At 44.1% G+C, this 16,571-nt stretch overlaps 1 protein-coding gene across 1 annotated transcript in view; it reads right to left on the bottom strand.

Moving 5' to 3' along the window:
* The window catches only part of srbd1 (S1 RNA binding domain 1), a 91,510-nt gene that overhangs the window by 60,051 nt on the left and 14,888 nt on the right, over nt 1–16,571 (bottom strand). Inside the window, exons 10-14 of the mRNA XM_080781463.1 lie at nt 9,322–9,428; nt 8,418–8,525; nt 8,092–8,249; nt 4,038–4,137; nt 2,829–2,936 (exon numbers count right to left, since the gene is read on the bottom strand). Of these exons, the coding sequence (XP_080637589.1) occupies nt 2,829–2,936; nt 4,038–4,137; nt 8,092–8,249; nt 8,418–8,525; nt 9,322–9,428 (581 nt within the window). The remainder of the gene's footprint in view (nt 1–2,828; nt 2,937–4,037; nt 4,138–8,091; nt 8,250–8,417; nt 8,526–9,321; nt 9,429–16,571) is intronic.

The following is a 16,571-nucleotide window of genomic DNA, read 5'->3' as shown; positions in this document are numbered from 1 at the left end:
ATTAATCTGGTGTTCCTTGACGTGAAGAAATGTGGTAACCGATGGTTTAAACAACATTAGGAAGCGAGCCCAAATAAGCAACTACTGTACACTTTAGAAACAAGCCCAAAAAAACAGAACCAATGATTTATTTACGGACAAAACAAGCCAAAGGTCGCTTATAATAAGCAGACATGGCAACACTGCCTGAAGGAAGTGAAGCACACACACAAGGAGCCCCAGTACCTTCCCACCGAAAGTCCGAAACACGTGGATAGTGCCTCTGTCTTGGCCGAGCACTCCTCAGACCAACACAATTGCCCGTGCTCACGGGTGGGAGGCCGACAGGGGAGAACATTCTCTGTCGCTGCACTAGTAACTCCTACGGGTCGACCGGGCCAGTGGAACTGGGAGGGATTTGCAATGTTTCTCCACACTTGTTACAACCTTGTGGTGAAAGTGCTCGGACATTTGACGACGACATCGCCACGTCAAATACGAGGCCAAACATTCTTACTATAGTCACATTACTAAAAAGCAAAGCCATTAGCCTCGCCGCAGGAACGAAAGCCAAGGCATCAAGATGTGGAATTCTGGCACTAGCTTAGGTGCTGGAGTCCGCTTAGAGGGAGCAGGGGGTCTGTCGTCAAAATAATCAAGTGGAAGTTAACTTAATAAACGCCTGAGAGTCCTCGCTTTGACTGCTTCTGTTCTGGGAGTGTTGAAGTGGGGTACCTGGGATATAGCACAAAAGCAGTGACCTCTAAAGCTGCGTTCAGACATGAATATATATATATATATATATATATTCGCCTCGGTTCGTACCGTTTGTACGCGCCACGCCCGTTCGCACAATTCTCGTCTTTGCATTGACTTTGTATGTAATCGCGCCGCTCTAACCATCCAAGTCTGAACGCACCTTTAGGCTTTGCTGTGTTTGTGTTGTCTGGTGTGGTGTGGTGTAGTGCATGTGTGTGTGTGTGTGTGTGTGTGTGTGTGTGTGTGTGTGTGTGTGTGTGTGTGTGTGTGTGTGTGTGTGTGTGTGTGTGTGCGCGTGCCTGCCTGCGCATGTGCGGCAGTGGCTCAGGATGTATAGGGGGGGACCATCTTGGAATCCGAAGGTTCCAGGTTTGATCCCCGGCCCTTCCTGGCTACATGTCGAAGTGTCCTTGAGCAAGACACTGAACCTCTCACTGCTCCTGAGGAGCAGCTTGGTGGCTTGCATGGTTTCCTCGGCCATCAGTGTGTGAATGTGTACGTGAAATGGTGTATGTGAAAGACATTGTAAAACACTACATTTACCATTCATGTGTGTGTGTGTGTGTGTGTGTGTGTGTGTGTGTGTTGCTGTGAGCATGTTTGTGCATGTGTTTAAAGTGTTCAAGTGCATGTGAATGGTGACTGCGTGTGTATGTGGTGACTGCATGTGTGAGTTGTGCATGCAGTGAATGTGGTGTTTGTAATAAATCCAGTCACTCAGCTGCTGAAATAGATGTCTGCTGGCTTTGATACAAGTGGATCTGGTAAAATGGAGTGGAGCGACGCTATCAGACTTCAGGGGATCTCACATGTTACACTTACTGTGCACGCACGCACGCACGCACGCACACACACACACACACACACACGTCAGAATGGCTCTGGGCTGTGGTCCCAAACTAAACCTCAAGTCAACAAACACACATGGAAGTGAGTAGATGCACAGGGAGAACCTTGCTGTTATTATGGTTTGGACCCAGATTCGGGTCTGTCATTGTCTTGTGCTGCATTGTGTCGTGCTTCTTTGTGCCGTGTTGTGTGCCGCGTGCTGCGCAGCCCACAAGATCCAGATGGCTTTTATAGATGCAACTCGCTGGAGGGACACATTCCTCTTTGCAGCCATGTCTCTCTCTCTCTCTCTCTCTGCTCTCTCCTTCTTTATCACTCGCTCTCTTCACCTTCCTTCTCTTGCTCTTCGTCACCTCTCTCTGTCTCTCTCTCTCTCTCTCTCTCTCTCTCTCTCTCTCTCCCCTCCTTTACTTATTCTCTCCACCGTTCTTTAACCGATCTAATAAGGCTGGGCAATTAGCAAAGAAAAATCACACCCGTGTGAAATGAGGGGCAGGGCCGGTTCCGGCGAGCCGCCCCGTGTCCGAAACGGTTGAGAAATGATGAAGTTACCGTGTGGGGGTCCTCTACTATACTGTACTGTACTGTACTGTACTGTACTGTACTGTACTGTACTGTACTGTACTGTCACTGTACAGTCACACCGAAAATAATCAGATATACAGTCAACCCATTCTGGGTGGGAACCCCTTTTGGGGTTCTGTACAGTATGTAAAAATTTAAAATATTTGATGTTGGTATTTCAAATATTCAGGTTTTCAAGACATTTTTAGAATCGACCTCAGTCCAAAATATGTGTGTGCGTGTGTGTGTGTGTGTGTGTGTGTGTGTGTGTGTGTGTGTGTGTGTGTGTGTGTGTGTGTGTGTTAGGCTGCGCAACAGTGACACTTGGTTGTGAAAACCAACCAAAAACAATTTTCGTGCTCGGACAGACCTAGCCAGGGACAGACCCAGCCAGGGACACACTAAGCTCCGTAACAGAGTGGTCGCACCACTCAAAAATGTATGGAGTAGAAACCAGTATCGCTGCATAACGGCAATGCCAGGACTCCAAAGTTTTCAGACAACTCCCTCCCTGCACCCGGGAATCCCAGTGGCGTCACCATTTCAGTCACACACACAGGCAGTTTGTTTCCTAAATTCCTATTATATAGCACTTCTTTTCAATTTTTGAACATTTAGAAATGTAGAGAGGCTTTAGCGTGAATCTGCGCCCCGTGCGTTTGCATTGTGTGTCTTACCAGTACGAAACATCCAAGGGCTGGAAGTGGCGTCTGCTGATGAGGTCGGCGAATAGAGACTCCGTCTCGCGGCACGCCGTCCCGTTGCCGATCACCACCTTGCTGCAGCTTCGGGGATGGAGAGGAGAGGATGCAGTGACACAGAGGAAGTAGGGCATTAAGCAACTAGTCCACTTGTTTACTACGGTAGTCGATTACTAAATCCACTAGTCAACCTTGTTGGTTGTTTTTGTTTTTTTCTTCGATTTTGTAGGCCTCAAGATCAGGTAGATTATAGTTATAGTCACCAATGTACACCGTTTTTAAATGTACAAATATTTATTTTAAAAGAATATGTTTTTTTGGGGGTTTTTTTTACATAATAGGTAGTTAAACAACTAGTCGACTATAGTAAACTAGGCAATAGTCAACTAGTAAAAATGACTAGAAGTGAACGCCCTAATAGTAGGAAGACAATAGAAAGTACCACTGAGTGGGGTTTTCCCCCTTGTGTCTATCAGCTCCTACCTACAGTATATCAATGAAGTAATAATAATAATAATAATCAACTTTATTTATAGAGCACCTTTCATGACACTATGGAGTGCAGCGCAAAGTGCTTTACAAGACAACCAAGTATAAAAACTATCAAACAACATAACAATCAAGGCATAATCAGTACAAAAAATGCAAAAAACACCAAATGACATTAAAAAAATGCATATAAAGACAAAGAAATAGGTAAAAACAGTGAGATTAAAATCAAAGGATTCAGCCAAATGCTAAAATAAAAAAGTGTGTCTTACGCTGAGTTTTAAAAACATCTAGGGAGGGTGCCAGTCTAAGGTGGATTTGGAAGTTTATTTCAAACCGTCGGCCCGTGGAAAGAAAATGCTGCATCGCCGTATTTTTTCAAAGCTATTTTTTGTGGCTTTTCAAGCAGGCCAGCAGTGGCGGACCTAAGGAGGGGGTAAGTAGGGGGTAGGAGGACCCTGATGAGATTGAACAAGTCAACCATGGTATGTCAACTGCACACAGAATTTGCCGTGGTAATTTAACTCAAATGGAATGAGTTAAATTAAATCTAGGGATTTTATCTTGTACCTTTTTATCTTGTATGCATTTTTCATGCATCACATTCAAAATGGTCAGTGCTGTACATACCGGTATACAGCAAATGCATTCAGTACTATGAATAATACACCTCGCCATGTACTGTAGCTGCAGTACCTGAATTTAAGCATGAGGTGGCGCAGTTTGTCTGCCACACTTTGATGGCCTGGTCTGTGCATTGAGTCCAAGAAGACTACATCTGTATGAAGAATCTGACCTGAGAGACAAAGACAGACGGGGACGGAACCATTATGGAAATAATGAGAAGGAGGAAGACAATGAGAGAGCATGCAGCGGTAAACGGAGTGACAATGAAGGAGAGAAACTCCTCGGAGCACAGGTCTCCACCAGGTCAGGTTATTGTGGGACAGCAGCGTTTGGAATTCAGTCACTATATAGACACGTTCAGAGACACACCCTGGTCGCAGCGAACGCATTTCCTGTTGGCGGAGACGACATATCTGCGGTGTAAACAGACAGGTCTTCTACCATATTATTGAATGGTCATGAGTGGCTGATGTTAGTCTGCTCAAACGTTACTCTGTTATCTGCTTCGGGATCGGGATGAACCCGTGTAGTTTATGGCTGCTCCAACAGTAGTGGCAACATAAAAAAATAAAAAATAAACAGAATGTCAAAATATCCACCACGGTGGCTGAGACCAGAGCCATAGAGTAATGTTTGAGACGAAGCAGTGGAAGGTCCTGGTGTCAGTCTTACCCAATACCCAATACTTCTGTTGTATGAATGAACACAAGGCTGCTGTACTTTAAAACTCATACTTTAAATGCTTGGTATGAGCATATCGAAGTTGCCACTACCGTGGGAGTAGCCATAAACTACACAGGTTCATCCTGATGTTCTGGGCATCTTTGTTGGTGTTAAGCAAGCAGGTAAAAGAGTAACGTTTGAGCAGACTAACATCAGTCACTCTACCATTCAATGTAGTGGAAGAAGACCTGCCTGTTTACACCACAGATATGTCGTCTCCGGCTACAGGAAACACGTCCGCTGCGACCATGGGACCCGTCTCTGAACGTGTCTATAGGCTAGTGGAATCTGTAGAAGTTTAGGGGTTTATGTTGAAGAAGTTATTGCACCAACATACATTTGTATGCCAATCTTCGTCAATCAGGATGGAATATGAGAAATCGGACAGATCTGTTCAAATCTGATCACATTACTTACTATAGAGATAGTGTGTACCCGTTTGCGTGATGTGTGGAGACTATGGACAATATCTGTAGGAGTAATGTAAAAAAAAGATTGTTTGCGCAAATCTGCAAAAAATCAGCAAAAAGACTGATTTAAAAAATGCAGGGAAGACGTTTTTCCTTTGCCTGTGTGCGTGCGAAGTTACATGCCTACTGGTCCAGTTATAGGCAAAAATACGAATAGGCCTGTTACGGTATGTTGATTTGAAAAATGTAGGGTGGCGTTTCTTCCTTGGCCTAGGAGGAATGTGTGTGCAAAGTTTCACGACAATCACAGTCGTTTGTGATGTGAGGCATTTCGTTCAGAAGAGACCACTCACTCATGCAAACTTTGGAAGCCAATCTTAGCCAGATCAGGATGAATTATGAAAAATGAGACAAATCAAAGAAATTCCATAAATTAGAGAGAAGTAGTGAAAATAGCTACAATCTCACAACGCATAGACAGCTTGTAGATCTGCTATTTGCACTAGTTTGGGTCCCGGGCAAACATCTGATTTCTCTTTTGGGTCATGGGCTAAAACGCTTGGGAAACACTGATCTAAAAGCGCCGAGGTCTTAAAGGGGCAATCCACTAATTTTCAACATTTTACTATGTCATTAATATACCTTAAGGTGGCCTTACACTAGCCGATAATCGAGCATTTTTGACGCTCGGGGGGTGCCCGACTCAATCGGGAGCGATTCTCGGGCATAAATTATCGTCTAGTGTGAGTGTATAAAAGATCAAATCGTAATCCCTCCGATCTGCTCGGGGCCGCTCACAGCGCGATCGGCCCGATCATCATCAAGAATGTTTGATATTTGCTCTGCCCCCGCAAACCCCCCCCTCTCCTCCTCCCCTCCCCTCTCCAGTCCCTTGGGTGCGCTGCGCCCGAGTTTTAAAAGCGTGTAGTGTGTGCTGCATAAAATAACCGGGCCAGATTATCCTGTAGTGTGTGGTGCTATCAGATTGGAAAAAATCGGCTAATGTAAGGCCACCTTTAGAGCTGTTGTGTGGAATTTTTTATTATTTCCACAGAACAGCTCTAAGGTACTGTATATTAATGACATCGTAAAATGTTGAAAATGAGTGGAATGCCCCTTTATCTTAAGAGAGAAGAGAGATTATATGAGATTATAACGCCCAAACTCCCATTTCACATCTCTCCTGCTTTGACTGTTCCGCCACGCGGAAATCACAGCCCGACTTCCTGTCATGCCCAGTGTTGTGACTGGACACAGCTCTGACAGGACGTCATGTGACCCACGGGGCACCATCATACCTGACAAGCCTGGTATGGTGTGTGTATGTGGTGTGGGGGGGGGGGTGGGGGGGGGCAGACAATCAGCTGCCCAGAGGGAGGGACCTACCCCTACACTGTGGGTAACCACACCCACTGAGAGCGAGAACCACACACACACACACACACACACACACACACACAGAGCCCACCCACTGAGGCTGTCACGTGTCAACTGGCATCCCGTCTCTACGGCCTTTGGCGTTCCAGGCATGCATGAATGCACACAGCACATACTGTATTACCTATACGCTAGGATTTATGGCTAATTTCGCAACTAATTCAATGACAGATATTGCGCTGTGCATAGTTAGTAGCCCTAAATGGTGCATTTATATAGCCTTTCTCCTAACCCATTCAGGCCTGACGTCGAAATAAATAAAAGGTCTTCTGAAAGAATATATATATATATTCAAAGATTTGTGCCACATTTTCACGATTAAAAAAAAAGTAGCCAAGCCTATAAGCTCGTAGCTCAAGCTTGTAGATCTGCTATTTTTCAATAGCTAAATAATGCTTAGTTAAAACACCAAAACGGGTTCCTGTCCAGAATGGGCTAAGCGCTTTGCAATGTGAACGGGTGGATGTAACCACCCATTCACACGCACATTCACACACACGCACCAATTGGCAGAGGCAACCATGCAAGGCACCACCATCGGGAGCAGTTCAGCAAACCAAGGAACCTTTGATTACTACGATCCAACTGACATGACAGTATAAAAGACATTTATCATCTAGAAATGCACTCTGTCGAGATGCCAACTTGCGCTTCGCACACAAGTTGGCCATGAATGGCCTAACTTGTGCGCGAGCAGAGCGCGCAAATTATCTCTCACCACCACAATCAGGGTTCAATGGGGTACAATTGGTTACGTCTTCCACATGTGTCGGTGTTGTCCCCCGGAAACCACAGTTTTCACACAGACATACATATAGTTACGTGACTTACGTCACGAGCGACGCCACCAACCTACGGACCAAATCCAATCGGGTCGAGGAGCCACCGGCGTACGCAGCAAGCTGCCAACCTGCGCTCTGATTGGCCCGAGCGACACCACAAAAAAAGACACAATCCCTGATTGGCCAAGCGTGTCACCGAAAACTCACAATCCCCACGGATATACGCAGCCGAAAACAGTACTTGCGCTCTGCTCGCGCAAGTAACAAGTAACGAGGCAGGCGCAACCCTCAGAAGCGGACTTGACTCCTGTGAGGCATGCCCAATTGAGTCGCTAGCCAAGCCGGTGCATGTACAGTACTGTATACACGTGTACTGTACATGTACAGTACTGTATGTACAGTACAGTATAAACGTGGCCGGAGCGATGCAATGTCCGCAACTGCCGACCATGCGACACGACACGTCAACCATCTGACGCTTGGTCAGTTGTTGCCCAGCTCATCGTCATAGTAAAATCACACCCGTGTGAACTGAGTGGTGCAACTACCCCCCCCCCCCCCCTCCCTTTCCTCTCTCTCTCTCATTAGCAGGCAACAGTGCAGCACTGATTTGAGCTGGGAGTGTGTTCCATAGGGAGGGGGAGCCGACTTTTGTTTCTGTGTCTTGGCCCTGGATCTGGTTCTGGTGAGCACACAACTAAGTGTGCGTGCGTGCGTGCGTGCGTGCGTGCGTGCGTGCGTGCGTGCGTGCGTGCGTGCGTGCGTGCTCACTAGTGGGGGAGAGGACGGCCAGCTTGCAGCCGTGTCTGAAGCCCGGGTCCACTCCCAGGATAACACAGCCACGCACTGGACACACCAGTAACCTCTGACGGAGATTCCTCACAAACAACGCTATGGACTCCTTCTCTGCTGCTGCCGTCAGCTTAGACCTGGACAGAGAGAGAGAGAGTCTAGGATTAATATTTACAGATTGGAGGTGAAATACACACGTGCGTTGTCTTGTTATTATCTGGTTAACAGTTTTGGTGTTCATTGTATCGTGTGTGCAAATGCGCGCGCACGCACGCACACACGCTCGCACACACACACACACACACCTGTAGCTCCTGGTGAGTAGAGGCAGAATCAGTCTTTTATAAGAGTCCTCCACGGCATTTTCAATCATTTTATTCTGTTCCAATGTGGCGAAGGTCTTTGTTCTCCATCTGCAATAGAAAAAAAATACAAAAATAGCATAATATCTTTTTGTGTAACTACACAAAACGACCAGTATTGTGATTTATGAAACCACACAGCTGTTATGTCACACTGTCACTATGGCACACGGGGGGTCACCACATTCAGAAGAGTTCATTCCCCAGCATGAAGGTGCATAGACCAATCCAGTGGTTTCTCAACCAGTGGTCCTTGAGGAGGTTCCAGGTGGTCCTCAGCTAAGATATAGAGTTGAAACGGACCCTCATATGTTTAGATCTTTCATTTTGTTTAATCTCAAGAGTACATTTATTGTTAAACATCTGCATTATTATTTAATTTAATTAGAATTAGAGAATGTAGAAGATTTATTATTTTGATCAGCGTTTGCCTGTCATCTCTCCTAATGGTACCAACATCAATACGGCATGGAATTATGGACAAAATATTATCCAACGACGACAAAATATTATAAAGTCTGGTGGCCTTACACTACCCGACTTTTTTCAATCTGATAGCACCACACACACACACTACAGGATAATCGGGCCCGATTATTTGATCAGATTATTTTATACAGTAGCACACACTACACGATTTTAAAACTCGACGGACGCATCTCACACTACAAGATTATCGGTGCCGAGCGAATGTCATTGAATGGGTGATCCGTGGCTCAAATTCAACCTTTGTGATTGTATATGAATCTGTTTTGTACTTCTAATGGACATACAGATAGTGTGTGTGTGTGTGTGTGTGTGTGTGTGTGTGTGTGTGTGTGTGTGTGTGTGTGTGTGTTTGTCTGACCTGTTGCGGATGCACCAACTGATGAAGTCAGTCCTCACCCTGTCTACGTCCATGTTCACCTTGACTGTCAGGATCTTTAGACTCTCACCGCGGTTAATAGCTAGGGTCTATATATACACACACACATACACACACACACACACACACACACACACACACACAAACACAAATAATTTATACTCATCTGTACTTCGTCACACAATGAATAGCAAAGATAGCTGATCTACCATCTTCCGTTCCTTTTTACATTTGTGTCCATATTTGTATATTATTTTTTTATTTTATTTTTTTGGTATACGTGTATAACTGTGTCCTCTGTTCCACAACGTGCCTGAGCTGAGCTGTCTGTTTTTCTTTTTTTGTCTTTGTCATTGTCATAAAATGTAAAAATCAATAAAACATATTGGGAAAAGAAAAAAATTAAAAGTATGACATGCCCAGAACAAGCTCCTCATAAGAGATTATGTTGGCGTCATCAAATAACCCATGATTCAGTGTTTGCTGACCAGCCTGCCTTTTATATCATATTGTATAGCTGCACTGCATCTGATTCTGAACAGCACATCTGTGTACACTATACATGTGCCTTATTGTTTTGTACTGTATTGTATTGTATTGTTTATGTATGCTGCAGGTCCGTGTGTGTCCCAAGACAAATTTCTCCCCTGGGAGAAAAAAATTAATAAAGTAACCTTGAACCTTGTACATACATATATACGATATCTCCATTCAAACACTATAATGCACAAAACTGCATCCGCAGACAAACACAGAATCCCATCATTCTCTACACACACTTAAGTAACGTCGCTGAGGCCTATATATATCCCGTGGGCAGAGCCTGCTGTTGTGTTGTGTCGCTCCCTGTCCCCCGCAGAAGAACTGCTGCTTGCCGTTAAAGCAAAACAGTACTAAGTGTCTGACCTTTTCAGTGGGGAACCTTTAGCCCGCCACCACGGAACAGGGTCAAGAAACAAGATGTCAATCTGGAGCCCGAGCGGAAGAACGGAGCTGACAAATGCCACCACCGCGCCACCGCCATGCACCGCGAGGCCTAGCCCCTCCCCACCACCACCAGCACGCACAGCCACACACACACACACACACATCATGCCACAACCACTAACCACTCATCAACAACCGGCATCGACGTGCTGCTGCTGCTGCAGCCATTATGCATGTACAACACATACACCCTATGTGCCGCTCAAATAAAACAAGGCTAATGGCATCGCAGGGGAAAGCATTAAATGCAGCTCAGAATTATCCTGAAAATTAAGATTTCTCTTCTCTTGGCATGTCCCACCGGGTCACCGGGTGGCCACGGATCTGATGGAGAGGAGATTTCTCCTACGATCTTCATCAAAAAGGAAGCTGAAGTCTCCTTTCACCCCCGTGTACCGACTTGGGAGGGAGGAGGAACAGATTTAAGGAGTGCAATTTCATTTGCTGAATGTTCTGTATAAGAAGAAGGGCTACGGAAGAAGACAAAGACAGGAATATCAAATAGTGGAAACAAATAATGAACTATTTTAAGCCATTTTGACCTGAGATCAGATTCTAAAAATGTCTGTTTGAAAATGACACTTTTCTGAAAAAGCTATGTTTCTATGTCAGTCGTTCTTCATTTGTTTTAAAAAACGCCATTGACAATGAAGGAAACATTTACGTCATCTTGTACCCAACAAATGCCATTAAATAACAAAAAAAGGAGAACTTAATGTTTGTTTTGACACCGTTTGATTCACAAACAGTGTCACCGAGTGGCGCGCTACGAGCTTGTAGGTCTGCTTTTTTTGAAAAATCGTAAAAATGCAGCACAAATCTTTGAATATATATAATTTCAGAGCGAAAGTCAGGCCTAATGTTAATAGAGCTATACCGAATTCCCTCCTCGATGCTGTAAGATGATAAGAGCACCCCTCACTTCACACGGGTGTGATTTCTTAATTTTCTTTAACCCATATGAGGTCATCTGCAAAACAGAATGTGGCTTTTCTGGAATGTTAAAAAGAAGAGACGGTTCAACTCTCCAAACCGCAGCATGTCTATATTGTGACACTGAAAGTCACACTCAAGGACAGTGAACGAAATATCTTAATTTTGTATTTACAAGGAGTATTACTGTACGCCAAAGGGCACAGGAGACACTTTGATAGATAGTTATATGAAGCAAGTTTGTGAACAACCAGGGAAAATCACATTGGTGGTTGAAACACGCCGTTTCATCCACAATGATTTTGTCCCATTTGTCGACCCCATCATTTTCTACAAGCAGAATGACCCACTTCTGTTGCCTATATTACGCATTCCTAGGCAGTACAGATGGTCCTTTCTGCTAACGTGACTGCAACCCTGTATTTTTCCAATATATTTTGTGCTTTCTTAAATCCCGCTGCAATTTAAACCCTCAATTGGTGGGTTTGCCAAACCTCATCCCTGCTGCAGGGAAAGCTATACCCGTTGCCACTCAAAAAATACTCAGCAATGGGTTCGCCTTAACCGACAGTTTGCGTTTTCTTTGTGGCCCGGCCACTGTCCTTCATGGCAGTAGTCAAATAAATGCCAAGTGTGTCTGCATGTCTCTCGGCGTTCTGTCCGCCGCTTGGGCCAGTGTTGAGGGACAGAGGATGATTTCAAAGGAAGAGAGACAGACAAGAGAGGGAGGGAGGTAGGTAGGTAGAAGTGCGTGTGTGCGTGCGTGCGCATTTAGATGGGGCCACAGGAGTGACAGGTGGTTTAGCCCTGGCCAAAGCCTGACTAGAGCAGACAAGCCCCTGTCCTTCCTGCCAGCCCAGCATCCCGCCATCTGCCCCCAAGTGAGGCCTCCCTCTCTCTGTCTCTTTCACTCTCTCTCTCTCTCTCTCTCTCTCTCTCTCTCTCGCCCCTTCTTTAAAGCAATCCTGTCATCGACACATCTATATCCATCTGACGGATCAGGGAAGATATAGACAGCAGACACACAAGCTCACAAGTGCTTAAAATTAGCCACGTGTGCTAGAATAGAACACTTAAGCAATGCATCATTCTGGTCTGCCTCAATGTGTAATTTGACTTGGACGGAAGTGGTGCACGTCAGAGATGTAACCGCAGCACGTGGATTCAAAGCAGCAATCACTTGCAAACTTAATCTACAGCCAAACTTCAATGCATCTCACGGAAAATACAGACAAGATGTGTGATGAAGGCATGCCATGAAACATTGATTAAAATAGAATATCGTTATATCAAGATATTTTTGATGTGTCAATGCATTAACATTTGCTATTACTGCACAGTTTTTGTATTTGTTTGTATCTAGCAGAATTAATTGCATTGGGAAAACCACACCCCAACCTCGCCACCTCTCCTCTCTGCTTCATTGTAACTTATCTCATATCATACTTAACACATATCACTGAGAACCGTGCGCAGACAATGTGCATCAGAGAATTTGGCCCGCATACACTGAGAACATTCGTTTTTCATGAGCACTTACATATTAAACTAGTAACATTTACAACAAACAGTGAAACAAATTGGAGAGGTTGTGCTATTTCCATCTACTTCCACGTCAATTAAACCTCTCAAAAGTTGGCAGCAGACAGTGGTCTCCTATGCAGTACATTGTAGAATGGTAAAGTTCTAGACCCAGTATGTGAAGGAACTGTGCAATATTTCTTTATTAGTCCGTCTGTGACCTTTTGAAACACTCAGTCCAGGCTCTGGTGTTGATGACAAGACGTACAGCTGACAAGACATGTTTATGTAAAGCCAAGGAATAGTACGCTCCAAACTTCATCTATTGAATTATGCTCATAGATAAAGACGCACTGATACGAACATATATTTCACTGGTATTTGGCAGCCAAACGCTGTCAGCTGCATATCAGATCATTTAATTTAGACAGAGTGATGAAATGGTGATCACATTTTAGGCTCGGCGTTATTAACAAGAGGAGCCATAAGAAAAATAGAAGATAAATGTATTACGCTCTCGATAAACATTGAGATAATTGAAAAAACACGAGGAATGTAATCTACATTTACAGAGTGTTATTCTTCGGGGCAGAGTGAGTCCAGGTCAATATTGACTTTCTAAATATCGATGAGAAGCGCTCGCTGCAAGGCATTATGGTCCGCCACGACAAACCCCTCTCTACGAAAACACTTGTGGCGCTCAAAGAGAGAGAGAGAGATCATTTTATTTCTCTCTCTCTCTCAACTCCCTGTCTCTCCCATCGCTCTTGAAAAACAAACACGCACAACATGGGGGCAGAGATAGCCCAACAGCCGTATATGCAGAAATAATAAACCTGATCTGCTTGTTTTAAAGAAAAGCAGCACCTCGTACTGAGATAACTTAACCCATTTTGGACTGATGGCGATTTAAAAAAAAAGGCTTCTAAATCCTAATAGTTCTCTGAAAACCCCATGTTTCTATGTCAGTGGTGCTTTTTCATCTCAAGGACCCCCAGAATGATCTCCATTGGGCCACGGATCTCAAAATATGTAGTTCCAGGGACTCCCCCAGAAGCAAATATTTTAGTTAAAAATGTTCGCTCTGAAATATATATTCAAAGATTTGCACCACATTTTCACGACTTTTCAAAAATAGCAGACCTACAAGCTCATAGCGCGCCACTCGGTGGCGCGCTATGAGCTTGTAGATCTGCTATTTTTCAATAGCTAAAGTATAACGTAATGCTTAAAACACCAAAAGGGGTTCCCGCCCGGAATGGGTTAAAGTCTTATCTCAAAAACTTAAGATAGGACTGACTTGGTCAGTTGTCAGTCATACAAATTCTGTATCACTGTGAGAAAGAACAATTAGTAATAGTTAGTTTTCATTCTGCAAAATTTTAAATAAATATGGCATTTTGAAAAGAATAACATTTAATTAGGTCTACAAACACGACTCATTCTGTAGACAATGTTCTCACATTAAAGATAATTATAGTGCTATAAATAAAACATGTATAATTCAGGCTGCTGCCCACAGCCGTTTGTATGATAGGCTACTGTAACTGACTGAGAAAACAACCAGAAATGATATGCATTTGCGTAAATTTGTGGTAAACATTGGGTTTATCTGCATTATTGTATTTATGAAACACAATTGCACACAGTAAAATCCTCTGTAACCTTATAAGTTATAACTCTGAAACTACCCTTGGCTTGCACACAGAGTCCGAGGTGATTATTTATTTATGGTCATTCGGTATTTAACGTGTTTTTTTCGCATGACAAAATCGGAATCTGTGCGCAAAGGGTGTGAGTTTACAAATGTAATAAAATGGGGGGGGGGGGGGTGCTCGCAAGAGATAAAAACAAATGTCTTAAAAGTGTAATGTGCTTCTAGGATCAGCGGGAAAGCAGACTTAAAAGGGAAGAGGAGATTTGAGAACTCAAAGAATGTGGAGGCGAGGAAGTACAGTGACTGCAAACGTTACTCCATTTTATTCTAACAAAATGGAACCTGATATTTGGCTACACATTTGTACACTCACACAGAGTTAAATTAAAATGTTAACATAGAAATAGCAGTGATTGTACTCGGGGGGGTTTCTCCCCCCACCTGCTCATCAAAAGGAGTTTTTAATTGATGAAACAGTTCCATTTATCCTGCCTCCGCTCAAGGCTTGCCTTCCAACTGCAGCAGCACCGCCACTACTACAACTATATACCGCTTGATCACACAAATCACATTAAAGAATCTCCCTCTGAGGAGTCAAACAAGTTGTTCCAGCAGCACACCGACCCTGTCGTAGCTACAAGGTAAACCTGTATACCCTGCTGTCAACTGGCCCTGGGGGGGCCTCAAACCAAATGTGATGGAATGATGTCTGCGCCTGACATCTCCACTACATGTACAGTACATCTCCACTACGCACGCACACACACACAGAGATAGACAGACATATATGGGATTTCTGAGTCAAATTCATTCGACTTAAAAATGACTCACGATTTTTAGAATTTCTACTGTTACGTTTTGAAGCAGGGATGTCCCGATCGCGTTTCTTTGCTCCCGAACCGATCATCTGATATCGAGTGTCTGCCGATACCGATTTTTCCCGATCCGACATTTTATATTTTTATAGAACACAATAGTACAATATCCAGTCTAATATCGTACTGTGGATTTAACCCATTCTAGACGGGAACCCGTTTTGGTGTTGGCATTATTTAAAGCTATTGAAAAATAGCAGATCTACAAGCTCAGAGGCTTGTAGGTCTGCTATTTATGAAAAATCGTGAAAATGTGGCACAAATCTATTGGATATATTCTTTCAGGAAACTGTTTATTTATTTCGACTTCAGGCCTAAATGGGATAATATTTGATACTAAGGGTTGTCCCGGTCATGTTTTTTTGCTCCCGATCCGATTCTGATCATTTGAAAAGTTTGAAGTGATGCAGCACTGCTTTCCACACCGTGCTAGGGAAAACTACAATATTTTCAAATAATGTATTTTAAATAAGATGTCACTGTCTGACCACTGAATCATCTAAAAAAAATCATCCAATGAATGATGACTTCTACCTTCCTATGAAGGCAAAAAAAAACATTGTTTCATAATTATATGACGTGACATTGTACTGTAAAGTCCTATAACACACTTTTGCCAACCAAAGCAATTCAACATGTGCTTCTTCTCCAAATGCCTGACAATCCCACAAGGCGCTGGCAAACTGACAATTTGTGGCACCAAAGGCCACACAGCTTTTAACATCTGCCGCCGCAGAGCTTTAGATGTTCATTCATTCATTCACCGCCGCTCTGACACCCTTCCTTTACCCCTCCGTCCATATACGCCTTTAACCCATTCTGACCCGAGATCAGATTCATACGAGGTTTCCACTGGACACACACACACACACTGGTCTGATGAACCCATTCTGACGATTTTTCAAAAATAGCAGACCCACAAGCTCGTAGCGCTATGACCTATGAGCTTGTAGATCTGCTATTTTTCAATAGCTAAAGCACGACATGATGCCAACACCAAAACGGGTTCCCGTTCAGAATGGGTTAACAAACCGTTGGCTAGGGCGCCCTTAATAAAAAAAAATGTTTTTGAGGGAGCATGGGCGAGCGTATATGCTCTCACACACACACACACACACATGCCTCCTGTCAAAACACATCCCCCACCTGCCACCACCACCACCACCACCACCCGCTTGGCCTGACAACTCCTTGAGCTCGGAAAAAGGTTTGTTTTAGCCGCAGTCCCGCTATAGGTAAAGCCGGGGCTATACGGCGGA

Source organism: Protomyctophum bolini, assembly GCF_963924005.1.
Source record: "Protomyctophum bolini genome assembly, chromosome: 14".
Lineage (NCBI taxonomy): Eukaryota > Metazoa > Chordata > Actinopteri > Myctophiformes > Myctophidae > Protomyctophum > Protomyctophum bolini.
This window is presented reverse-complemented; position numbering and strand designations above follow the sequence as displayed.